At 46.5% G+C, this 26,996-nt stretch overlaps 1 protein-coding gene across 2 annotated transcripts; it reads right to left on the bottom strand.

Annotated features, from left to right (window-relative positions):
* Positions 1-220: 220 nt before the first annotated feature.
* On the bottom strand, positions 221-26,996 carry TBC1D20 (TBC1 domain family member 20). Of its 2 annotated transcripts, XM_009233450.4 has the most exons (9): positions 26,766-26,871; positions 12,330-12,515; positions 9,482-9,562; positions 6,276-6,462; positions 6,007-6,108; positions 4,670-4,811; positions 3,531-3,718; positions 2,973-3,264; positions 221-290 (listed from the first exon to the last, which is right to left on the bottom strand). In XM_009233450.4, the coding sequence occupies exons 1-8, from the start codon at positions 26,833-26,835 to the stop codon at positions 3,009-3,011; spliced, it is 1,212 nt and encodes a 403-aa protein (XP_009231725.1). In that variant the 5' UTR covers positions 26,836-26,871; the 3' UTR covers positions 221-290; positions 2,973-3,008. The 2 variants fall into 2 exon arrangements, with proteins under 2 accessions (XP_009231725.1, XP_002830203.1); XM_002830157.6 differs by lacking the exon at positions 221-290 and having other exon boundaries at positions 694-3,264; positions 26,766-26,996.

Below are 26,996 nucleotides of genomic sequence, written 5' to 3'. Positions count from 1 at the left end.
CATGGAGTGGGAGTGCGCCACCCTCTTGGCACATGGACAAGTTCTCGTTCCCCTCCCTCCCTCCACATGTTCAGCTCTTCAGAAGCTCTTGTGTTCCTGGGCCTTTTATGAAGACGTCATCGGATAGGCATGGCTGAAGCATGGCAACCGTGTTGAGATGAAACTGGACAAAAAGCATAAGGTCTAAACCCAGCAAGGCCTGTCTGTCCAGATGCTTCTTGGCCTCTCTGTGCAGCGTTCCTCCTTCCGAGTATGGGGCAGGACCCTCTCTGGAATGAGGGTCTTATGAGCTACAGTCAGATAAAAGTCTGGTGTTGAGCAAGTGAAATGGGGCAGGAGAAGGTCACAGACAGAGATTCCATTTTCTGAGGCCTGCAGTGCCCCAACATATAACAAAGGGTTATGGGAGTGATGAACCAGGAACTGTGGACGAAAACATCTACACACACACACACACGTATAAAATATCACAGTGCCCTGGGCTGCAGCTGGAGTGTGTGGGTCATAATTCTTGCAGATGAAACAGAAACAGCAAGACTGTAGGTACTGCCCAAGGTCTCCTAGCCAGTCAAGGCTGACCAGGAGTCCACAGACCATGGCACAGTTCTGGGCCTGACATGGAAGGTGGGAGCATCCAGATCAGAGACCATTCCCACTGAGCGGTGGCCAAGGACGGAATGACAGAAGAGGTGATTAGTAACCACATATGGCTGTTTATTTGATACAGGGCTCTGTACAAAATATTTACACATATTCTTTACAGAATAAGTAAACCACCTGAAGGTAATTAGATAATGCTTTCTTCTCAATGACAGGGAGAATCCTGGTGTCAGCAAAGTTAGAAAACAGATAAACATTCTCCTTCCGAGGCCACAACTCAAGCAAATGCCACTTGCTTCCTAGGATCTGAAAAGCTGTGGCCTTGGGACCCTGGTCACATGCACCTCCTTTCCTCAACCCCATCAATTCCTTCAGTATTTACAAACAGGCTTGAGTGCTTGTGGAAGGAGGGGCAGCTGGTGCCGCCCACTGAGATGATAAGAGGGCCAGCTTGCTTTGGGAGAGCACTGGGAATATCTGCCGCATCATCACCTCTGGAAGAATTTCCTTTGCCCTGATGAATACACCACTGTCTAAATTAATCCATCTATATCACACTCACCCCAAGGTGGGGCTCCTGAGCCATGGACAATGATCCATCACTTTGAGCTTTTTTTGGTTTTAAAGTGCGTAGTGGCCGGGCGTGGTGGCTCACGCCTGTAATCCCAGCACTTTGGGAGGATGAGATCGGCAGATCACCTGAGGTCAGGAGTTCGAGACCAGCCTGGCCAACGTGGCGAAACCCCATCTCTACTAAAAATACAAAAATTAGCCAGGCATGGTAGCAGGTGCCTGTAGGCCCAGCTACTCGGGAGGCTGAGGCAGGGAGAACTGCTTGAACTTGGGAGGCGGAGGTTGCAGTGAGCTGAGACTGTGCCACTGCACTCCAGCCTGGGCAACAGAGTGAGACTCCATCTCAGAAAAAAGAAAATAATAATAAAATAAATAAAAATAAAGTGCTTAGTGTAACTCAGCGGACAGGGCTCCCAGCTGCTCTGGCTCGCCAGCTGCCTGGCATGTGGGACACCCTCCACCCTGCACACAACAGGCATGCAAAGAGGACAGGATATGGTGGGGTGGAGTGCTTCTGGTGTGTTCACTTTAAGAAAACACCTGCCAAGAGAGAAGAGTGCCCAGGAAAGACCAGGAAAATACAAGTACATGGCTGCTTCATACCATACACCCCAATTCTTTAAAGCAGCAAAAGGCACTTTTTTTTTCAGGCCAGAGTTAATCTAAAACAAACCTGGCTTTGCTTACAGGGAAGCTGTCCCAGAAGGATTGAGTGATGCCTCTTGTTCCCTAAGGTCTGGAGAGTCTTTGCAAGTTTCCAATGACATTTCCAACCAGGTGGGAGAGACCAGCAGTTGACGAGACAAATCAGACCCCAAAAATGACACCAAGGTAGTGAGTGGGTGCCTATTTGGGAGTAGGATGATTTGAGGAAAACAGGAAGAAAAACCGGTCAGAAAGTGGCACTTTGGAAGTGGAAAGCTGTTTGCAAATAGCAACTCCGGCTAAAGCGAAAATGTTAATCAAGTACAAAGTAAAATTCAGGATCTTAGAAGCTCATCCTTCTGATGAGCACTATTTTTTTTCCGTGAAGGAACTATTATTACTTTAAAAGTGAGGGTAATTTACATATGGGGTGTATGTATTCTAAAAATAGTAATAAAAGTACCTTTTATAAGCAATGTTGTGTGGCTTGTAGAAGAAAACAGGGAGGAAAAAAAAGGCAGGCAAAACTAGTCTAGGTCTAGGCCCTAAAAATGAGCATTCCTTCCCACTTGACTGGAAATGCCCATGTGATTTCTAGGCTGAAAATAGGTAGGATTTAACGAGTAACCTAGTTCCCTTCTGTCTCTGATTTCTGACCAGCTGATGGAGCTGCTAGTAAGAGGGGCCAATCACGCTCCCAGACGAGTCCTTTGGCCTCTTGCTCTCCAACCCAAGCCTGACTCCTTCAGCAGCAGCTCCCTCCCTCTGTGTCCATCTGATGCAGGCAAGCAAGGGCAGTAAGAGGGCATCCCATGTTCCAGCTCACTTTCTACGGGGTGACTAGGAGGTTCCTGGTAACTAGGGCAGCCCAGGCCCAGCAGGTTGCAAAGGCAGCTGCAAGCTTCAGAAACCCACTTCCTCCAACACCAGGGGAGGTGGCAGAGAGCCCATCCAAAAGCCCACTGGGAGGGGCATAAGATTCTGTGCCAGGCCCCCAAGTCCCCTCTGTGTCAGGTAGGCTCTGCTATTGGCCTCTGAAGTAAAGGCAAACACAAACGGGCAGGGCAGGGTGGCAGGAATAAAAAACTCTGGACAGAAACCCTTTTAATAAAGGAAATTCCACCCCTCCCAATCCTTCCATGGAAGGGTGAGACCTTAATGTGATGTAAGAGGAAGGTCTTCTCTGGCTTTCAGGGAAACAGCTGCAGCTGAAACTTAGGGGCCCATTCCAAGGCACTTTTCACCACAGCCAGTGCGGCCGCTCCAAGTGCCACCGTCAGCCCCATCACTGCCAACTTCACAAAGCGGTTGGTCCTTGGCTTGGTCAGGACATCTTTTGTTCGATCTTCAGGCCGCAGAAGTCCCCGAAACCGCTGCCGCAGCACCATATCAGGCCTCTGCTGGGCTGATGCCAGCTCAAAGTCTTTGAAAGTAGAGGCTGCCGTCCTGCAGGGGAAAGAGACGGAAGGAAGGAAGTGGTATGAAAGAGGAGGAGGAAAGTAAAACTAAACCACATAGGCTGCAGGCAGAGCCTTTCATCGCTGGGAAAGCTCTTTTTGATAAAGACCCATACATCTACAGTGGGGATTCCACTGGCCTAAGCTCAGATCTCTGGAAACATGCCCCAACCTTATCCCACCAGACACAAACCTTCCCTCACTTCTGCTCGTTTACAGCCACCCCCATTCAACCAGTGTCCCAGCCTTGCTCACCTCTCAGCTTGCTGTTGGGCGGCGGCCTCCCGAGCAAGTTCGGATGGGGGAAACTGAACAAAAAGGTCTCCTGCTCTGCTGATAAGTGTCTCATAGGGCAAGTCCTGAGGGATCTGGGACAACAGGTGGTGGACCGAGGCCATGTCACAGTCACAGTCCAGGACTTCCTGCTCGCGATACAACACAATCTGTGGGGAGGTAGTAAAGCCTTGCAGTCAGAGGCCAGACACACAGAGCCTGGGCCACCTGCACTCCATTATCCTTGGAGATGAATTTAAACTGGTAACAGACAGGACTCAGCCCAAATGTTCAGCAAACTCTTGTATCCATCAAGGACGTAATAACATATATACGCTCAGTGCTACTCCTGCTGTCTGGCCCTTCCTGCAAACTTCCACCACATGACATGAAAGGCTGACCAGTTACAATCTAAGTCCTTCCGGCACGCTGGGCTGCTCAGGTGTCCCTTTAAGTCTTGAAAGAAATGAAGGAGATTCTTTTAGGAGAAAGGAGGAGAATTACTGGGAGATTCCTGGAGCTCCAGCATAGAAGAAATGGTTCAAAACAGTAGAAAGAACAGTCTTGCTCCCTTTAAGCATCTTCCTTCTGACTGTTGGTCCACAAACCCACAGATGCTCAAGGGACCAGTGGTCATTGAAGGACTTCCCTGAATTCCCATCTCCACCCCATCCCTCAAGGCCCTTCTACTAACTGAAGTCCCCACCCTCCACCGCAAGCCGCCTCCCTTGTCTGTCATGACACCAGATCTCTTCTTTTCTTAAATCTGGAGTTGACAGCTTATACTACTATTTCCCTAATTGTGTTCATCAGCTGAACATATATTCCAGACAATGTCAACAGGAACCCTGACAATTCACAATGCAGATTAGCATTTTAAAGGTTCAGAAGTGTCATGCAGCAAAAAAATCTGATTTTGTTTACACCCAGCATTTGCCAACTTACTATTTTTTGTGTGTGACACCCCCATTAATATTGCACAGAATGGTGTCCAGGGACACCAGCCTGGGAAGTGCTGTCTTTTGCATCTTTCCATAATCCCCAGGTTTCCCTTCAGGGAAAATGACCAGAGTGGGATGGGTGATAGTGAACCCAGTTGCTGGCTCGTGGCCTGTACCTACCACGGCTGCAAAGTAAATGGGCATCAGTGGGTGGCAGGCCAGGAAGAAGTCATATAACCGCACGACGTGCCTGAAGTCAGACAGGACATGCCCAAACCAGGTGATGAGCCAGCTGAGGGCAAAGATGGTCCCCACCTCAGCACTAGAAACAAAGGAAAGGCAGGTGTCAGGTCCTGTGGGCCATCCCTTGCCTCTCTCTGGGCCTTACAGTGCTGGTAAGAAGGAAGCATTTAGCAATAGGATTTCTCGAAAATTCAGTTACCTAGAAATTCAGCATCTTCTCTTCACAAAATATTTAATACAAAGTCTTTAAGGTGTACACGACACTAACACCACAACAGGGTCCTGGCTGCTTTATCTCACTGGGTGCTCTTCTAATGGCCAACAAATGTCAACTACAGGAACGAGAAGCAGTTGTTTTCAGAGAACTACGCCATGATTCTCCTTCTGAGTAGTTCTTACCCTTCTGGGGGGCACAGATACATATTCCCAAGCCTGAAAACATGACTGCATTAATTTTTCAATTAATATGAGACAACTGAAATATCTTAAGATGTAGCTGCCAGACACGGTGAGTCACGCCTATAATCTCAGCACTTTGGGAGCCAAAGCGGGCGGATGACCTGACATTGGGAGCTCGAGACCAGCCTGACCAACATGGAGAAACCCCGTCTCTACTAAAAATACAAAATTAGCCGAGCGTGGTGGCGCATGCCTGTAATCCCAGCTACTTGAGGCTGAGGCAGGAGAATCACTTGAACCCGGAAGATAGAGGTTGCAGTGAGCCAAGATCATGCTATTGCACTCCAGCCTGGGCAACAAGAGCAAATACTCCATCTCAAAAAAAAAGAAGGCATAGCCATTAGCTTTTAAAAAATTTTTAAAAAAGAGGCATTGGCCAAGAACACATTTCCAACTAAACAGAGAAGAAACAAAACATCACATGGGATTTGCAAAAAAATATTTCTTCTCTTTGGTACTTCGGAAATAAAACAACCCATTGTTGGCCTTCTCCTTCTCGCCGCTGGATCCCACAGGACTCTGTGTTTCTCTTGTGGCAATAACCTCAACATCTTACCTTGGCATACATACCTTATCCACCTCTCCCCACTAGATGTAAACTCAAGGGATGGGCTATGTCCCCCAAAGAGCACAGTCCCCAAAAATGCTCCAACAACTGAATTACCCAGATTGCTGGTGACCAGAACAACTCGGGAGAACTTAACAAATCCACCCAAGACAATGAGGAAACTGCGCTCGGCTTGTGAGGAGTGTTTCAGGTGTGGGGGGTGTGGGCGTGTGTATGCATGCACACAGAAATGCAGACACATATGTACCTCTGCATGAAGTCATGGAGCTCTGGATTCACCTGGTCAATGATGGGCATCAGATAGTTTAATATATGCTTGGTGTTGTCCATTGTTGGATCCATGAAATCCCTGGAGGGAGACAATTCAATAAGCCTGGTCACCAAACACTTAGATCAGGGCTGGGAGTGGCGAGGGCTCAAACTCCTAAAAAAGCTGACCAGAAAACGGGCCAGTGAGTTATCCCCAGGACGGCTGAGGAGTGATGCCCATCGTCTCATGTTCCTCTCTACTGGTACCTGAGGTGGTGGGTAGATAATTTTTCTACCAGGGATGTTGCCAGCCTCTCGCCTACCACCAGCAGAAATGTGACCACAATGTCATGGTAGCCCTGGTAGTAGTGCAGCTGAGGGTTGCGCTCCAAGATGAGGAGGATGATGTCAATCAGTTCTTCCTGGAGCCCTTCTCTCTGTTCCTCTGGCATGCCTGGGGACAGGAACAGAGAGGAGATGCCTTTGAACATACCAAGCAGCCTAGTTAACAAGGAGGTCGAAGAAGGCCAGCAATGAATTTTCAGAGAAAAAAGGAAAATGAATTACAAATAATTTGGCAACACATATCAAGATCCACTGTTGATACCACCTGGCATACAGGAAAAGGCAGCCGCTAGCTTTCCAGTGGGGGAAGCCGCAGACACCACCTTAACCAAGTTGCTGCAGTTCATACTGCTGGGACACAGTATTTAACTGCAGTATTTCAACTATGGGAGCCGCAGACGGCCTCTGCCTCCCGATGTGATGCACTGACAGAGCTCAGCATCATGTCTGCAGGATTTCTATCAACAGCGCACAGACCTCAATCTCACAATGAAGAAATACCCAATATATCCAAAGTAAGAGAAATTTAACTCTCATACAATACAAAGGAACTGTTCCAGATTAAAAATGGCTAAAGATATATGATGACAGCATGAGAAACGCGTAAATCTATATTTCCTTTTCCAGTGAAGCACATTACTCGAAGAAATGGTGACATGTGAATAAAATCTGTGGATTAATTAGTTAACTATCTTTCGTGTTGTTACTGATGTTGCTCAGTGTACTGTGATTAGATGAGAGCCTTATATTTAGGAAATATATCCTGAAATATTTGGGGTAATAAGATGTCATGTTTGCAACTTACTCTTAAATAGTTCAGAGAAAAAGTGTATGTCTATGTGTAAAGTGAAGGAAAGACAGAAAGCAGCTAAAAAAGCAAATGTAGGCCGGGCGCGGTGGCTCACGCCTGTAATCCCAGAGCTTTGCGAGGCAGAGGCGGGCGGATCACGAGGTCAGCAGATCGAGACCATCCTGGCTAACATGGTGAAACCCCGTCTCTAATAAAAAATACAAAAAATTAGCTGGGCGTGGTGGCGGGCGCCTGTAGTCCCAACTACTTGGGAGGCTGAGGCAGGAGAACGGCGTGAACCCGGGAACCAGAGCTTGCAGTAAGCTGAGATCGCGCCACTGCACTCCAGCCTGGGCGACAGAGCAAGACTCCGTCTCCAAAAAAAAAAAAAAAAAAGCAAATGTAGTAAAATGTGAAAACAAAAGGAAATCTGGGTAAAAGGTATCTGGGGAATTCTTTGTCCTATTTTTACAACTTTTCAGTAAGTATGAAATTATATAAAAATAAAAAAATTTTTAAAGTTACATGGTCCCCTTTAAACCAAAGCAAACGTTATGGGAAAAACTGATCCTCTTGATCCAAAGATGTATTACAGCTGGAAACAGGGAAGCCTGTCTCGGGAGTTCTTTCACTGCTGAGCTCACGCTGCCAGCGGTAAAAACGCCAAGCCTTGGCCTTCTGAGCCACGTTGGAAGGATGGCACATGCACAGCTTCTCCACACCATTAGCTTTTAGTTACAAACACATACTCAGAGAGAGAAAGCAGCTGAGGTAAGGGCCCAAACTAAACCGGACAAAGGATTGCAGGTAAGAGCAAAACTCACTCTTGCCCATATTTACCCCACCCCTTCTCAAATAAAAAGCATACCCTAAAAGGTAAATAAGGAAACGAAGCAAACTCAGGGCTGCTGAGAGGTGAAGCAGTGAAAGGAGTGAGAGTAAAAATTAAAACCCTGTGTGAATTTTCAGCAGAAAAGCAGTGAGCCAAGCCCAGAAGACCATGAATGGAAAAAGAATATGAAGCCACACTGTAAGTTCAGCCTACAGAAAGAATATCACAGATATTACATCAATGGAAGAGGAATAAAGGGTTCAGAGGGAAAACAGGTTACCTAGGAAAAAATGGGGGCTGGGCACGGTGGCCCTCGCCTGTAATCCCAGCACTTTGGGAGGCTGAGGTACGTGGATCACCTGAGGTCAGGAGTTTGAGAGCAGCCTGGCCAACATGGTGAAACCCCATCTCTATTAAAAACACACACACACAAAATTAGCCAGGTGTGGTGGTGGGCACCTGTAATCCCAGCTACTTGGGAGGCTGAGGCAGGAGAACTGCCTGAACCCGGGAGGTGGAGGTTGTAGTGAGCTGAGACAGTGCCATTGCACTCCAGCCTGGGCAACAAGAGCAGAACTCTGTCTTTTTTTTAAAAAAAAAAAAAAAGGGGGGGGCATCTGTCCTATGTGATCTCATCCAAACCAGCAGGCTAGGAAAAGGGAATGGACCGTGGGCATGTGCTTTTATCAAAACCACGCTGGCAGGCTACTGCTACCTGGGGATTGCAAGAGTCTGTCCAGGGAGCAAGAATGCCAGCAGGAAAGCAGCCCTTTCAACAACAAAAGCCAGACCAGAGCACAGTGCAGAAGAGGGAGGCAGCCAGCTTAGAGGCTCCTGTTCCCTTTAGCAATTCTCCTCTCTTCATGAGCTAAAGGTGGAGTTTCCAGAGGAAGAAAAATAGGTCATCCATGTGAGGTTTGTTGCCCAGTTCCCTTCACTGTGAAAACTGAGACAACGGTCCTTCTTTTCTTTCTTCCTGAAATGAAGAGGTAATTTTAGGAATACATTCTTTATTTTTTGTTTGTTTTCTTTTTATTTATTTATTTTTTATCTATTGCTGCTGAACAAATTAAGGAATATACTCTTACACAAACAGGGAATGGCCTCTCTTCCCTCTAAGGAATCTTACATATGTATGTGCAAGGTATCATTGTTTTTAAACCTAATTAAGATATTACTCATTCTTGTTGGTGCCCAATTCCACACCAATCTGCTCTTTAACGCCAGACTGATGGCTCTAACAATCCTTATTAACTCCTTTTTGTGGCTTCAAGGAAAAACAAAAACCTCTTCTCTCATCCACCACCTCTAGGCCAGGAGAAATTATTTTTAGTTCAGGCTTTCACAGTGGGGGTCTGAAAGTGACCAGTCAAGAAAAGGATGACTCAGCAAAAGGAGAGCTCTGAAGGTCCCTGAGGAGGCAGGGTCCAGCATATTAGGTCACATGGTATGACCTGGAACAGATACAGTCTTTCCAAATGTGGCAGGACCGGGAGAGCTTCTCACCAGGAGGAAACCGCCGCAACGACCGCCGGACATCCAGCAACACTTGTTGGTAGTCCTTGCTCATCTGCCGTAGGTTCTTCCCTATTGAAGGAAAAGGAACGTTATTGCAGGAAAATGCCTGAGAAGCCAGACCAGAAGCAAAACATTCTGGGATGACACAAAAGGCCTAGAGGGCACATGTCAGCTTCTCCTCAAGAGGAGGATATGACTCAAGATACAACATTTGGCAGGGAATCCCTAGTTTAGTTCCAAACATTACGTTTCCTGCAAGTCACAATGACCCTAAGAGAAGGGAGCACAGACTGCCCAGGAGACAATACAGCGGGGTGGGAAGGAGAGCAAAGACGTAAGGAGGCCAGGTGCCTCGTGCAGAAGGCCACTGTGCATCACTGGGAACTGCTCTGAATTTCAAAGTCCACAGCTACAAAATGAGGATATTCCCTTCCAAGGATCAAATAAAATCATGAATGTGGGAACAACAGACCACTGAAAAAAACCCTAACACCTATAAAGTTGTGGGAGCACTAAGCTGTTTAGAAAGGTATATTGAGACTCACACAAAGAACCACCTAACATCTCTTGACTCAGCAATTCTAAAACTAAGATGCTGCAAAGAGGAGACAGTCCTTGTGTTCAGCTGCTAAGTCCAATACAGTGTGAAAGTAAGGAGGCAGTCTCTAGCTGTTATATATATAACAAGTGTACATTTCCCCCAACCAAACCAAGTGCTGTATAATAAGCGTACATTTCCCTCGCAACCCAAATCAAAAGCTAGTAAGGCTGGGCAACACTTCCTCACACGCAGGCTTCATGGTATAAAAAGATGAGGCAAGTTTGGAACCTGATAGAAGAACATCATCTCAGGATTCAGGGTGTGAATATGGCACTGCCTTAGCCTTCCAACAAAAAGCTGACTGCTCTGAAGCAGCCAATTCCAAGGATAATAACAAGTGGCAACTCAACACCTACTGGGTGACATCATGATGCTGTGAACTTTTTGGTGGCAGAAGTCCCGTTTCAATCATCTCCAGTACCTGGCAATCATAGCACAACTAATATTTACCAACTGAATGAAAGAATCCTCAGCACTTGGCATTTTGCCATGATGGCAGGAAAGCTACAAAGTGAGTGCACTGAGTGAATGACCGGCAGAGTGGATTCACTGTTCTACAGGACTTTTACTATTTTGAACTGCATTCCAAGGAACGCTTTTTACCACATGGGCCTTGCACATTAGTTAGGTAACTCTTTTCACAGAATTACAGGATTTTAGAACTCCAAAGGATCTCAGTATTTCCCAATAAAAAGAGGGTGTTTTCTTTTTTTTTGAGTGTCTCACTCTGTCGCCCAGGCTGGAGTATACTGGCGCAATCTCGGCTCATTGCAACTTCCGCCTCCTGGGTTCAAGCGATTCTCCTGCCTCAGCTTCCCTAGTAGCTGGAATTACAGGTGTGCGCCACCATACTCAGCTAATTTTTGTATTTTTAGTAGAGACGGGGTTTCACCATGTTGGCCGGGCTGGTCTTGAACTCCTGACCTCAAGTGATTCACCTGCCTCAGCCTCCCAAAATGCTAGGATTACAGGCGTGAGCCACTGTGCCCGGACAAAAGAGGGTGTTTTTGTGTGTGTTTAATTTTACTTTACTTTTAGAGATTGGATCTTGCCATGTTGCCCAGGCTGGCCTCAAACTCCTGGGTTCAAGTAATCCTGCCTCATCCTCCCAAGCAGCTAAGACTACAGCCGTGCACCACCATGTCTGGCTAGTTTTTAAATTTTTGTAGAGACAGGATTTCGCAATGTTGCCCATGCTGACCTCAAACTTCCAGTCTCAAGTGATCCTCCTGCCTCAGCCTCCGAAAGTGCTGGAATTACAGGTGTGAGTCGCCTTGCCCAGCCACAAAATACGCATTTTTTTTTTTTTTTTTGAGACGGAGTCTCACTCTGTCACCCAGGCTGGAGGACAGTGGCACAATCTCGGCTCACTGCAACCTACACCTCCCGGGTTCAAGCAGTTCTCTGCCTCAGCCTCCTGAGTAGCTGGGATTACAGGCACTTGCCACCATACCTGGCTAATTTTTGTATTTTTTTTTTTTTTTAGTAGAGATGGGGTTTCACCATCTTGGCCAGGCTGGTCTTGAACTTCTGACCTCAAGATCCACCCGCCTCAGCCTCCCAAAGTGCTGGGATTACAGGCATGAGCCATCACGCCCGGCCCAAAATATGCATTTTAAAAAAACACTTGCCAAGCAAGTATGTAGAACAAAGCATATGCATTTTTAATAAACTCACTTGCCTAGCCAATATTTTAATCCCTAATAAAAAAGGAACTTGGCTGGGCGTAGTAGCTCATGCCTGTAATCCCAGCACTTTGGGAGGCCAAGGAAGGCTAATCACTTGAGGTCAGGAATTCCAGACCAGCCTGGTCAACATGGCAAAACCTCATCTCTACTAAAAATATAAAAATTAGCCGGGCATGGTAGCACATGTCTGTAGTCCCAGCTACTAGGAAGGCTGAGGCAGGAAAATTGCTTGAACCCAGGGGGCAGAGGTTGCAGTGAGCTGAGATTGTGCCACCACACTCCAGCCTGGGCGACAGAGAGAGACTCCATCTCAAAAATAAATAAATAAAATAAAAACAAATAAAAAAAGAACTAATTCCACTTTTGAATAAAATTCTACTTATCGGTTTGGCCTTATTTTCAGAGTGGGTCCACGCATTTCCCAAAACACGCTAGATTTATTCATATACCCTTGGTTTGAAAGGACCATAAAAATTAAAGATCCTGGAATTCTTTTCTCCCTGTCTCCTAGATAAGCTCCCCTCACAGCCTCCCCCACTCTCCTTACCTGATATAGGAGGTGGGTCATTGGCATTGACATTGAGGAGCTTGGGCCACACTTTTCGTCTGATCTCATCAGTCAGGAGCCCTCCTTCACTGATAGCCATGCGTCTAAGGGCAGCCACATCAGTGGGATCACTGTTCAGAGCCTGGTGTATCTCTGCCACTTTCTTTTTCCTTTTGGCGTTAAAGTCTGAAAATAAGGATAGGGAAGAATTAGGCGCACATTCAGCACGTGCATGTTTTCTGCCTAGGACTCAATCTCCCTTTTGATATGAGGTACAGGTAAGTATCTGCTCTTAGCTCTAAGACTGCCTGCTGGCATAAAGTCTCATAGCCAGAGATGCACTATTCATTTCGGGCCCAGTCTACTGGGCCTCATGGTGGGAGGCTTGGAGAGCCCATTATAAAACAGATTTTAAATCGCCGATTTGTAAAAAGATAAGTCTCTTTTTATAGGTCTGAACCAAAAATCATAGGCACAGACTAGAAATAATTATTAGTTGTTGTTGTTTTTAAGAGACAGTGTCGGCTGGGTGTGGTGGCTCAGGCCTGTAATCCCAGCACTTTGGGAGGCCGAGGCGGGCGGATCACAAGGTCAGGAATTCGAGACCAGCCTGGCCAATATGGTGAACCCCCATCTCTCCTAAAAATACAAAAATTAGCTGGGCATGGTGGTGCTCGCCTGTAGTCCCAGCTACTCAGGAGGCTGAGGCAGAAGAATCACTTAAACCCGGGAGGCAGAGGTTGCTGTGAGCCGAGATCGTGCCACTGCACTCCAGCCAGGATGACAGAGCGAGACTCCGTCTCAAAAAAAAAGAGACATTGTCTCTCTAAGTTGCCCAGGCTGGCCTCAAACTCCTGGGCAAAACCGATCCTCCTACCTCAGCCTCCCAGATAGCTTGAACTACAGGTGCATGCCACCATGCCTGGCCCAGAAATAATTATATGTACTTTTTTTTTTTTTTTGAGACTGAGTCTCGGTCTGTAGCCCAGGCTGGAGTGCAGTGGCGCAATCTCAGCTCACTGCAACCTCCGCCTCCCAGGTCCCAGTTCAAGCAATTCTCCTGCCTCAGCCTCCCAAGTAGCTGGGATTTCAGGCATGCACCACCACGCCCAGCTATATTTTTGTATTTTTAGCAAAGATGGGGTTCACAATGTTGGCCAGGGTGGTCATGAACTCCTGACCTCATGATCCTCCTGCCTCAGTCTCCCAAAGTGCTGGGATTACAGATGTGAGCCACCACATCCAGCCTATATGTACATTTTTTTTTTTTTTTTTTTTTTTGAGACGGACTCTTGCTCTGTTACCAGGCTGGAGTGCAGTGGCATGATCTCGGCTCACTGCAACCTCTGCCTCCCGGGTTCAAGTGATTCTCCTGCCTCAGCTTCCAGATACATTAAAAATAAAAAAAAAAAAAAAAGGTAAGTGAGGCTGGGCATGGCGGCTCATGCCTGTAATCCCAGCACTTTGGGAGGCCGAGGTGGGCAGATAATGAGGTCAGGAGTTCGAGACCAGCCTGGCCAACATGGCAAAACCTCATCTCTACTAAACATACAAAAATTAGCCAGGCGTGGTGGCATGCACCTGTAATCCCAGCTACTCGGGAGGCTGAGGCAGGAGAATCGCTTGAACCCGGGAGGCGGAAGTTGCAGTGAACCAAGATCGCACCACTGCACTCCAGCCTGGGCGACAGAGTGAGACTCCGTCTCAAAAAAAAGATAAGTGAAAAAAGAAATGTGTTAAAATCAGACAGATCTTGGTTCACATCCTGGCTCTGCCACTTATCTGATCCATAATCTTGGACAGATGACTTCCCTGCTCTGGGCCTCTGGACTGACACCCTCTTGTCAGGATAGTTACCATGGTACACAGCAGATACTTACTAAATATTAGTTCTCCTCCTCACTCTGAAACAACACGTATTTTACAAATCAACCTACAAATATTTAATTAGTACGTAATACGCAAAGCACTAAGGAGATATACTGTGTAAGTAACAAGCAAGGAATTACAACTATAATAAACGCTCAGTAAATTCAGGCATATCTAGCAGTTAGTGTCAATGTTTTCATAAAAGAATGTCTGTTCATTCTTAATTCCCAAACTTCACAGAGCATATACATCTCTTACTGTAACAATTTTTTCCTGTTGTTTATATAGGAAAAATGCATGTCACCAAAACTCGATACTACATTGAAAACAAAACCACATGAAAAGGTCTCCTGTTACATGCTACTACAACTGGTAAAAACATTAGAATCACATAGAGATTTTTTTTTTTTTTTTTTTTGAGATGTAGTCTCACTCTGTCGCCCAGGCTGGAGTGTAGTGGCACGATCTCAGCTCACTGCAACCTCCCTGTCCCAGGTTCAAGTGATTTTCCTGCCTCAGCCTCCTGAGTAGCTGGGATTACAGGCATGCACCACCATGCTTGGCTAACTTTTTTTTTTTTTTTAGACAGGGTTTCACCATGTTGGCCAGGCTGGTCTCGAACTCCTAACCTCAAGTGATCCCACCCGCCTCAGCCTCCCAAAGTGCTGAGATTACAAGCGTGAGCCACCACGCCTGGCCAACACAGAGATGTTTTCAAAACCAGAGTGTCAAAGGGTACTTGGGTTTCCAGTGTGGCTGGTGGGGTGAGAGGCTGTGACACTGCATACAAAGGAACTGTTTCTTAAAAACCATAGTAAGTAATGTTTTAAGCATCTTACATCTTTATGTGATAGTCTGTTATTCACAGGCATTTTGCCATGTTTAAATTACTTTTTAGGACTGGTCCCTGAGTGGTGCTGTTTACAACTCATTGATTACAATCAGTTAGATTTCTTTGTTCCTTTTCCACCCCCACTGCTTCACTTGACTAGCCTTCAAATAAATAAATAAATAACTCTTTTAGGAAATTGGTTGGGAATTTGTGGTTAGTAGCTATCATATCATTTTTCTATATGAAATAACAGACTATTGCTTTTTGGCCTTTTGGCTAAGATCAGGGGAGATAAAGGAGTAAAAGGCTCTGAAAGTTTGCATGCAGAATGTCTACTTTTAGGGATGGCTTGTGGAAGTTAAATGGATGATGCCTGTATTTCGGTTCTTTCTAGTTGCCAGTAACATTGAGAAAATATGTCAAAAACACAAGAAATGTTACACAAGACAACACCAAACGTCACAAGGCAGTAGACTATAATTGTCAAAAAAGGTGCGTGCAGACAATAATGGCCAAGAGCTCAAAGAGACTGCAGTGGGTCAGGGCCAAGCTAACCTGAGAAGTGTACCTTAAAAAGGAAGAGGAGCAAAACTCTCTTGACATGCTTAATTGTGATGTTTAATGGACATCCTTGCAGTGTAAGACGACCTTTTTAAAATACATTCTTGGCCGCGGACGGTGACTCACGTCTGTAATCCCAGCACTTTGGGAGGCCAAGGCAGGCAGATCACCTGAGGTCAGGAGTTCGAGACCAGCCTGGCCAACATGGTGAAACCCTGTCTCTACTTTAAAAATACAAAAAACTAGCCAGGCATGGTGGAGGGTGCCTGTGGTCCCAGCTACTCGGGAGGCTGAGGCAGGAGAATCGCTTGAACCCGCAAGGTGGAGGTTATAGTGAGCTGAGATAGCGTCACTGCACTCTAGCCTGGGCGTCAGAGCAAGACTCTGTCTCAAAAGAAAAATAAATAAATAAATAAACTGTCTCGGCTTCAGACCTACCTATCTTTGGTCTCTCAAGTTAAACCCAAAGCAGCACCCATCACATCTGCCTTTTCTTCACTTTTGTCTCCTATTGCTTCCAGATACCTTCTTCCTTTTCCTGCAAAGCCCATTCTGCTGGAGTGGAAAAGTCCAATGCCTTGATGCCAGGGTCTTGCTCAGTCACCCAAGATGGAGTGTAGTGGCACAATCATGGCTCACTGCAGCCTCAACCATATATATATAGTTTAAATAAATCAATAAATCAATTCTCTCTCTCTTAATGATGGTTTGAGCCTCACCACTTGATTAGGACAATCAGCATAACCTGTAGAATCTCATTTGGAATTGAATTCTGTATTGTAATTTTGTTCCTGTTCATTTTTAAATTTTATTTTTTGTTTCACTGTAAAGATGATGCTCTGTTTTAAATGTTAAAAGTGTACGAGCAAAACGCCGGGCGCAGTGGCTCACACCTGTAATCCCAGCACTCTGGGAGGCCGAGGCAGGCAGATCAAGAGGTCAGGCATTCGAGACCAGCCTGACCAACATGATGAAACCCCGTCTCTCCTAAAAATACAAAAATTAGCCTGGCCTGGTGGCACATGCCTGTAATCCCAGCTACTCAGGAGGCTGAGAGAGGAGAATTGCTTGAACCCCGGTGGCAGAGGCTGGAGTGAGCCAAGATCATACAACTGCACTCCAGCCTGGGCAACATAGCGAGACTCCATCTCAAAAACAAACAAACAAAAAGTGTACGAGTTAAGGAAGCCAGGTACAATGGCTCATGCCTGTAATCCCAGTGCTGTGGAGGGCCGAGGTGTGAGAATCACTTGAGCCCACAAAATTGAGAACAGCCTGGGCAACAAAGTGAGATCCTGTCTCTACAAAAAGTACAAAAAGTTAGCCAGGCATGGTGGTCCCAGCTACTCAGGAGGCTGGAGCGAGAGGATCACTTGAGCCCAGGAGTATAAGGCTGTGGTAAGCTATGATAGCACCACTGCACTTCAGCCTAGGCGACAGAGCAGTACCCTATTATCAAGGCACTGGACTTTTCCACTCCAGCAGAATGGGCTTGGCAGGAAAAGGAGGAAGGTGTCCTGGTGACCTGTTTCTGAAAACAAAAACAAGGCCGGGAACGGTGGCTCAAGCCTGTAATCCCAGCATTTTGGGAGGCTGAGGTGGGCAGACCACCTGAGATTACAAGTTTGAGACCAGTCTGACCAACACGGAGAAACCCCGTCTCTACTAAAAATACAAAATTAGCCGGGCGTGGTGGCGCAGGCCGGTAATGCCAGCTACTCAGGAGGCTGAAGCAGAATCGCTTGAACGCAGGGGGTGGAGGTTGCGGTGAGCTGAGATTGCAGATCGCGCCATTGCACTCCGGCCTGGGCAACAAGAGTGAAACTCCGTTTCAAAAAAAAAAAAACTGGCTGGGCGCAGTGGCTCACGCCTGTAATCCTAACTGTAATCCTAGCACTTTGGGAGGCCGAGGTGGGCAGATCATCTGAGGTTGGGAGTTCGAGACCAGCCTGACCAACATGGAGAAACCCCGTCTCTACTAAAAATACAAAAAATTAGCCGGGCATGGTGGCGCATGCCTGTAATCCCAGCTACATAAGCTGAGATCATGCTATATGCCACCACACTCTAGCTTGAGCAACAAGAGCGAAACTCCGTCTCAAAAAACAACAACAACAACAACAAAAAAGCAGCCAGGGACGGTGGCTCATGTCTGTAATCCAGCATTTTGTTTTTTTGTTTTTTTGTCTTTTGAGACGGAGCCTCGCCCTATCGCCCAGGCTGGAGTGCAGAGGCGCAATCTCGGCTTACTGCAATCTCCACCTCCCAGGTTCAAGTGATTCTCCTGCCTCAGCCTCCTGAGTAGCTGGGATTACAGGCACGTGCCACCATACCCGGCTAATTTTTATTTTTTGTATTTTTAGTAGAGACAGGGTTTCACCATGTTGGTCAGGCTAGTCTCGAACTCCTGACCTCGTGACCCGCCAGTCTCAGCCTCCCAAAGTACTGAGATTACAGGCGTGAGCCACCACACCCGGCCTATCCCAGCACTTTGGGAGGCCAAGGTGGGTGGATCACTGAGGTCAGGAGATTGAGACCAGCCTGGCCAACATGGTGAAACTCCATCTCTATTAAAAATACAATAATTAGGCCAGGTGCGGTGGCTCACGCCTGCAATCCCAGCACTTTGGGAGGCCGAGGCGGGCGGATCATGAGGTCAGGAGATCGAGACCATCTTGGCTAACACAGTGAAATCCCATCTTTACTAAAAAAATACAAAAAAATTAGCCAGGCGTGGTGGCGGGTGCCTGTAGTCCCAGCTACTCGGGAGGCTGAGGCAGGAGAACGAGGTGAACCTGAGAGGTGGAGCTTGCAGTGAGCTGAGATCACACCACTGCACTCTAGCCTGGGTGACAGAGTGAGACTCCGTCTCAAAAAAAAAAAAATACAAAAATTAGCTGGGCGTGGTGGCAGGTACCTGTAATCCCAGCTACTCAGCAGAGGAGGCTGAGGCAGGAGAATCACTTAAACCTGGGAGGTGGAGATTGCAGTGAGCAGAGATCATGCCACTGTACTCCAGCATGGATGACAAGAGCAAAACTCTGTCTCCAAAAAAAAAAAGCAGAAAGAACATGGATTCACCTGCTTACACAAGAAAAAAGGAAAAAAAAAGTGTACAAGTTGCCTTGTTACAATAAAACTAAATGTGTATACACACAAAGGAAAGGGAGGACATTCAGGGGCTGGGATGAAGGGTACAGAAGAAAGGCCAGGAGATATGGCCCTTCCATTTGACAGTAAATAGACTAATTAAACAACAGAAGGTAGGGCAGATTTTAGAAAGAACTAACAGAAGGTACATCAGGTTTTAGAAGGGACACCAAGCATCTTCCCCAGCAATGTTCTAGTCTGAGACCATAGTGAGTCTACAAACTGTTTCTATGACAAAGCTGTACATTATTATTATTTTTATTTTATTTTTATTTTTTGAGACAGTCTTGCTTTGTCTCCCATGCTGGAGTGCAATGAAGCAATCTTGGCTCACTGGAACCTCTGTCTCTCGGGTTCAAACCATTCTTGGGCCTCAGCCTCCCAGGTAGCCAGGATTACAGGCGCATGCTGCCACCACACCTAGCTAATTTTTTGTATTTTTAGTAGAGATGGGGTTTCACTATGCCAGGCTGGTCTCGAACTCCTGACCTCAAGTGATCTGCCTGCCTCAGCCTCCCAAAGTGCTGGGATTACAGGCATGAGCCATCACGTCCGGCCCATTATTAACATAAATTAAAGTTGGTACTAATAAGTCACAGGTGAGCTACCTATGAGACCTGAAACACAAAAACCACATAAACAGAGGCACTAACTGGTTGGGAGCCATGTGCAATTGGAGGGGCAGACAGAAAGATAACAGAAGTAACTTTCACCTCGGTAAACCTGTCCTCCTGGCTTGACTGCTGTTTCCTGGTAACCTAGTAGGGTGACCATTTGTCCTCATTTGTCAGATCTTCCTGGTTTCTACCTAGAGTCCTGGCACAATTGTTCACAGCAAACCCTTTCTGCTCCCTGTATTCTCAAATATGTCCCAGTTTGGAAGCCAAATTAAATGGTTACCCTACCTAGAAATCATTAAAAATAAAACCCCTTCTGGGCACGCCTATAATCCTAGTACTTTGGAAGGCCAAGGCGGGCAGATTACCTGAAGTCAGGAGATCGAGACCAGCCTGACCAACATGGTGAAACCCTGTCTCTACTAAAAATATAAAAATTAGCCGGGTGTGGTGGTGCACACTTGTAGTCCCAGCTACTCAGGAGGATGAGGCAGGAGAATCGCTTGAACCCGGGAGGCAAAGGTTACAGTGTGCCGAGATCACGCCACTGTACTCCAGACTGGGCAACAGAGTGAGACTCCGTCTCATAAAATAAATAAATAAAAAATAAAATAAAATAGGCCAGGCGTGGTGGCTCATGCCTGTAATCCCAGCACTTTGGGAGGTCGAGGCAAGCGGATCACCTGAGGTCAGGCGTTCGAGACCAGCCTGACCAACACGGCAAAACCCTGTCTCTACTAAAAATACAAAATTAGCCAGGTGTGGTGGCAGGTGCCTGTAATCCCAGTTACTTGGGAGGCTGAGGCAGAAGAATCGCTTGAACCCAGGAGGCGGAGGTTACAGTGAGCTGAGATCACGCCATTGCACTCCAGCCTGGACAACAAGAGCAAAACTCCGTCTCAAAAAAATAAACAAATAAAATAAAAATAAAAATATAATAAAATAAAAACCACTGCCGGGCATGTTTTTTAGTCGAGACGTGGCTCATGCCTATAATCCTAGCACTTTAGGAAGCCGAGGTGGGCGGATTGCTTGACCCCAGGATTTCAAGAGCAACCAGCCTGCGCAACATGGCAAAACCTTTTCTCTACAAAAAATAGGTGGGCGTGACGGCGTGCACCTGCAATTCCAGCTGCTTAGGAGGCAGAGGCGGGTTGTAGTGAGGCATGATTGTGCCACTGCACTCTAGCCTGGGTGACAGAGTAAGACTCTGTCTCAAAAACAAAAAAAAAAATCTCCAATTTCTTCTGTCAGCATAGCACCTAGTCAACTGTTCATGAAATGTGTCAAGCTCTTGACTCAGGTGTGTCCTTTCATCCATTCATCCATTCATCCGCCTGCCCATTTGTCCAGTCATTCATCAGTGAGTGTCTACTTCTACTAAGCACTGTACTGGGGATAAAAAGATGAATTACTCCCTCCCAGCCCTTGAAGGGCTCACAGTAGGGACACAAACAATTATTATATATAATAGAATCTGAGGGATTATGAAAATCCAGAGGAAAAAATGACTTTTTTTTTCTTCTTTTTTTTTGAGACGGAGTTACGCTCTTGTTGCCCAGGCTGGAGCACAGTGGCGCGATCTCAGCTCACTGCAACCTCCACCTCCTGGGTTCGAGCAGTTCTCCTGCCTCAGTCTCCCAAGTACCTGGGATTACAGGCATGCACCACCACGCCTGGCTAACTTATTGTATTTTTAGTAGAGATGGGGTTTTGCCATGTTGGCCAGGCTGGTCTCGAAATCCTGACCTCATGTGATCCGCTTGCCTCGGCCTCCCAAAGTGCTGGGATTACAGGAGTGAGCCACCGCACCCGGCCAAGAATGACCACTTCTTTTTTTTTTTTTTTTTTTTGAGACAGAGTCTCGCTCTGTCACCCAGGCTGGAGTGCAGTGGCCCGATCTCGGCTCACTGCAAGCTCCGCCTCCCGGGTTCACACCAAGAATGACTGCTTCTAAAGCAGTCAGGAAAGGCTTCACCAAGAATATATTCTGGATCCTTCTTTTTTTTTTTTTTTTTTTTTTTGAGACAGAGTTTCACTCTTGTTGCCCAGGCTGGAGTGCAATGGCACGATCTCAGCTCACCATAACCTCCACCTCCCAGGTTCAAGCGATTCTCCTGCCTCAGCCTCCCGAGTAGCTGGGATTACAGGCATGCACCACCACGCCTGGCTAATTCTGTATTTTTAATAGAGACAGGGTTTTTCCATGTTGGTCAGGCTGGTCTCGAACTCCCCACCTCAGGTGATCTGCCCACCTCGGCCTCCCAAAGTGCTAGGATTACAGGCGTGAGCCACCGCATCTGGCCCTTCTTTTTAATTTTTGTTTATTTATTTAGACAGGGTCTCACTCTGTTGCCCTGGCTAGAGTGCAGTGGTACAATCATAGCTCACTGCAGCCTCAACCTCTAGGGCTCAATCGATCCTCCCACCTCAGCCTTCTGTGCCACCATGCCTAATTTTTAAAAACTTTTTTGTAGAGTTGGGGTCTCATTATGTTGCCCAGACTGATCCTGAACTCCTGGGCTCAAGCAATCCTCTTGCCTCAACCTCCCAAAGTGCTAGGATCACAGATGTGAGCCACCACACTGGGCTCTGGTACCTTCTTAAAGAAAATTTTGCCACAGGGAAGAGTGTGTTAAGAGGAAAGTACTCCAGGCAGAAGAGTTACGTGCAAAGACCTTGTCACATGAAAGAAACGCCATGTCCAGGAAACAAAGAGTACTATGAAGCTGAAGTGCCAGGTAAAGGAAGAGAATAGAAGCAGGTAGCACCGCAGTAAAAGAGGCTGGGCTGGATTCATCCCACAAAGGACTCTGGGTTTATCCTGCACTCAGGAGGAAGACAGGGAGGGATTTTACTTTGGGCCTGAGGGCCATCCTTTGGAAGACCAGGCTGTACGTTTTCAAGAGGGGTCAAAAACATGTAGGAAACAGAGAAGACTTTTTATATAACATCAGTGGAGGCAAAACATGAGAAGAATTTAATTTCCAACAAAGAGAAAAAACCTAACATATTTAATTTTTTTTTAATTTGGGAGTACCCCTGCACTTTCCACACATCACAAATTGACAGCACTTGAGCGGCAATACTGAATACTGCTTGAGGGAAGCTGATATTCAGAAGTCTTGTTAACCTATTTGCTAAGAGTATGATAATTTTTCTTCAGTTTGTTTAGACATACCTCCACCCCATCTCTCTTTCTAAATAAGCTATTTGGCAATCTGGGGGAAAGGAAATCTTGTATCTTGGGGAAAAAAAACACTATGCAGTCAACTGAATTTCCATGAGGTTTTGGCAAACCATTTGCCAGAATGTTACTTAATTCTGAACTCAGATCCTCAAATCATACCTCCCATAACTCATTTCTCTTAAGACTCTTGTTCCAATTTTTTTTTTTTTTTTTTTTTTTTTGAGACAGGGTCTTACTCTGTCACTCAGGCTGGAGAAGAGTGACACAATCATGGCTCACTGCAGCCTCAACCTTCTGGGCTCAAGTGATCCTCCCGCCTCAGCCTCCCAGGTAGCTGGGACCACAGACAAGCTCCACTGGCCCAGCTGCGTATATATACTTTGTAGAGAAAAAAAGTGTTGCCCAGGCTGATCTCAAACTCCTGGGCTCTAGTGATCCACCCACCTCAACCTCCCAAAGTGCCGGGATTACAGGCGTTGAGCCACCATACCTGGCCTCCAATTCTATTTTTAATCCTGCATTTCAAAATTTACTTACTATTTCAAAATTTTTGGCACTCTGTGGGAACGCAACAAATACATGCAGAATATAGTAAGTGATGTAGTTTAGTTATTGTTCCTCTGGAAAAAACCGGCTTGCAGTAAATGACATTATTTTTCCCATACTGTTACGATGATGCTCACTACAGAACTCTCTAAACAGATCTGCAGACTCTTTGGCCTGTTTCTAAGACTACTGTGTTTCCCAGAGTGGGATGCTGCCCCAGTGTGGATTTCGGCTGCTGTTTTTTTCAGGCCCCAACACCACCTTCCTCAACCCCACACCCTAGTGATTAAATATCAGTGGCAGATGGAGAAAGCACTCCCACGTGCGCCACTCTGACAAATACTTTATTCCAACTAAATGTATAGGCTCTCACTGTGACATAAAAAGGGAAGAGGAAACAGAAAACTCAAGTGAGCTAAACATGTATGAATTACAGAGTGAGATCAACTGATAGACAACACAGGGAGGGAGGTAGCAGCGTCTCCACTGAAAAACAAATTCACAGACATCCTGTTTATTTCCGAAAGAGAAACATCATAGAGCTATTCTTGGGATGTGCAGGAAAAGATTAAAATAAATGCCTATTATCTATTGTATTTCAAGATAAACTTTATAGATTTAGAGCAGGACACATTTCTGGACTTGAGAATGCTGTATCTGGCTTGGAACAAAAGCCCACATTTCATCTAGAGGTAGAATGTATGGCATTCTAATCTCCCTCAATCCTTTCTTCTCCAATTTCTTTATTGCCCCACTTACAAGAGAGTGCACTATTATTCCAAAGCTGATACCTTCCAAATTCCTTTCTAGTAGAGGTCTTGGCTATCATAACCATGATGGAACGAAATGACTGTCCTACAGCTGGCTGCAAAATATAAGACTGCTATAAATAAATCCCTGATGCCTGAAAAGTAATTCATTCAACAAAGGAAGACAGGTATGACTTTGGCCTACTCTTCATTAGAACGCTTATTTTTATTTATTTATTTATTTATAAAGAGGGCAAAGCAGACTTTATTTGAGGGGCACCACAGCAATAGGTACAGAAACAACTGCAACAGGGTCTTGTAGTCAGGGAGGGAGATCAGACTCAACTCCCTAAAATGCTAATTTTAACAATGGGACACTTTATCTGAACTGTGGTTCTTAATGGTTCAGATAAAGATGACACAACCCACTATTGGCTTAAACTTCTCCCAACTCTGGCTACAGAATCCAGGTAAAGATTTCTCCTCCTCAGAGTAACAGGCATGTCCAAAATCACCTGGATTAGGGCAATTAATACACAGGGAAGGGACAATAACAACTAAAGATGACCACTATCCATGCCTCCTCTAAAAGTTTTTTTATATATTTTTTCATATCACCAAAACAAATACTAACTTGGATCAACTAATTTATACAATGGAATCTCGTGTAAGAGTACAAAATTCCATACTGATTATTTGGTTTAAGCTTGCATTATCATAAAAGCTTTACAGTCTTTAAACTGAAGTTAAGCTCAAATTAAGCAATGCCAGTCTTAAAACAATGGAGGGGGGGGGGACGTTTTGTGTGGAGGGAGGGAGACAGACATACTCCTACACCCATCCACAACTCCTGATATTGACATTGGAAATTAACTTAAAAATTTATGCCTGTAGTCCCAGGTACTCAGGAGGCTGAGGTGGGAGGATCACTTAAGTCCAGGAGTTGGGAGATGACAGTGAGCTTTGACTGTGACACTGCACTCCAACCCGGGTGACAGAGCAAGATCCCATCTCTCAACCAAAAAAAAAAAAAAAAAAAAAAATGCTTTACTCCATGTCTGTAACCAGAGGACCACAGCAGGAGAGGAAAACCTTATTTCAGTCTGGGTAAGAGTCCTATTAAACACAAAATAAAACAAAGTAGCCTCTGTTTTTGGAGGTCTTAATTAGTAGTTTCTACAAAACAGTATCCAAATTAGCAAAGATTCTGTTAACTACCTGGAACAAAGCAGCTACCAAGAAAGAATGTTTCACCCCTACAATGGAAAAAAACAGTCTAGTAAGTAAACCAATCTGACCGTAAACGCTACAAAAGAGGGATTCTAGCATTAGTAACTTTGCCAACGATACTCTGATATGATTAAAAAACAAAATAACAAAAACAAAAAATCTCATCTTTAAATTTGTCCCATTCATCCAGAGAAGCAAAATCAAGGAAACTAGAGGGGTAAAGTCTTGCAACAGATACACAGCTGCACTGCCAACAGGTCACAAGACCCATGTTGCCTAGGGCATTGACTATTATGCCATGAGGACAGACATCACACAAACACCAGTAATGAAAGGGTTACGGTGCCAAAGTGTTCAGAGCTCCACTTCCATTCAGTATCAGAACATGAGAAAAAGGGAAAAACAGAAAATGAGCCAAAATAAAATATGGATACCAGGAGCTTCCTCAAAATACGGGGGTTGTATTAATAACGTATTTGGCTCTGTTATGGGCACCATCCATCAGAGGACTGGAAATGGGGAAAGTCACCTTAGTCTTCCTCAAGGAAAAAAGATTATTTAACTTGGTTCACGGTGTACATTCATAATTTTAACTGTCATGTATTTATTGAATGAAAAACATTTGAGAACATAATGTGCAACAAAAACATGATTTCACAGAAATCGTCCAAACTAAGAGTATAAAAATAGAAGCACTTTTTATACAATTATTTACTTATTATTATTATTGAGATAGGGTCTCCATCTGTCACCCAGGCTGGAGTGCAGTGGCGCAATCATAGAGTAGCCTCCAAGTCCTGGGCTCAAGCGATCCTCCTGCCTCAGCCTCCGGAGTCGTTGAGATCACAGGCTCGAGCCTCCACACCCGACTAACTTTTTAAAAAAAACTTTTTGTAGAGATGAGGCCTCGCTATGTTTCCCAGTCTGATCTCGAAATCCTGGCCTCAATCGATCCTCCAACCATGGCCTCCCAAAGGGCTGGGATTACAGGCGCGAGCCATAGCGCCCGGCTGCTTTTACACAATTGAATAACATTAAAATAGGTGGCAGAAGACAGACAGAAAGTCGATTCGTGGTTGCCAGGCGTCGTGAATACTGGGGAATGGCGAGTGCCTATTAATGGGTAAGGGTTTCGTTTTGGAATCAGACAGCGGCGATGGCTGCACAACTTTGTGAATTTTCTAAGACTCACTGAACTGTGCACCTTAAAGGGAGAACTGTATGGTAATTAAATCGGCGGTACGCGGACAGCGCGTCAATCAAGCCGGCGACAGTGAATGAAGTTCGGGAGAGCTGATTTCCCTCGGGGAGGCGGCTCCGGGAGTCTGCGGACGTGGCGGACGCCTGGGACGGGGTGGGCCTGGCCTCCGCGCTCGGGGAGTCCCAGTCCTCTCCAGATGGAAGAAAGCCGGGGCGCGAAGCCCCCGCCCGCTCTTCTGCCTGGGGACGCGACTCTGCCTCCAGGCTCCCTAGGGTCAGCTCGGCACCCGCCCGAGCCTCCCCCAGTTCCAGGCCCTCTCCTCATCAGACGTGCCCCGGGCTCTCAGCCTCTTCCTCTCTCGCCGCCCGGAACCCCGCCGCAGCCCCGGATCCCCAGCCCGCGCCCCTCCGGCGCCGCCTCCGCAGCCAGCTGCCCCTGCCCCCCGGGCCGCCCTCGCAGGCCGCTCCCGGCGCCCCGGTCGGCTTCCGTACCTGCCTTCTCCGCGCCGCCGTCCCAGTGGCTGGAGGTGGGGCCGTCGCCCTGCGCAGTCCGGAGGGCCATGCCCCGGGGCCCCGGGGCCCCGGGCCCCCACCCGAGCCCCGGCTGGTGGCGGAGCCGGGAGAAGACGCGGCTCCGACCGCTGGACGTAGCGCCCGCTCGGCATCGGCAAGCTCCGCTCCGTCGGCCAGCAGCGCGCAGGCGCGCAGGCGCCCCGCTGGCCC

Source organism: Pongo abelii, chromosome 21, assembly GCF_028885655.2.
Source record: "Pongo abelii isolate AG06213 chromosome 21, NHGRI_mPonAbe1-v2.0_pri, whole genome shotgun sequence".
NCBI lineage: Eukaryota > Metazoa > Chordata > Mammalia > Primates > Hominidae > Pongo > Pongo abelii.
The sequence above is the reverse complement of the archived record's forward strand: the minus strand, read 5'-3'. Positions and strand labels throughout refer to the sequence as shown.

Coding starts and splice junctions, on each gene's coding strand:
- TBC1D20 (XM_002830157.6), bottom strand. CDS start 26,835: ATGGCCCTCCGGACTGCGCAGGGCGACGGCCCCACCTCCAGCCACTGG. Junction 12,516..26,765: donor CGGCGGCGCGGAGAAGGCAG/GTACGGAAGCCG, acceptor CCTTATTTTCAG/ACTTTAACGCCAAAAGGAAA. Junction 9,563..12,329: donor TGACCCACCTCCTATATCAG/GTAAGGAGAGTG, acceptor TTCCTTCAATAG/GGAAGAACCTACGGCAGATG.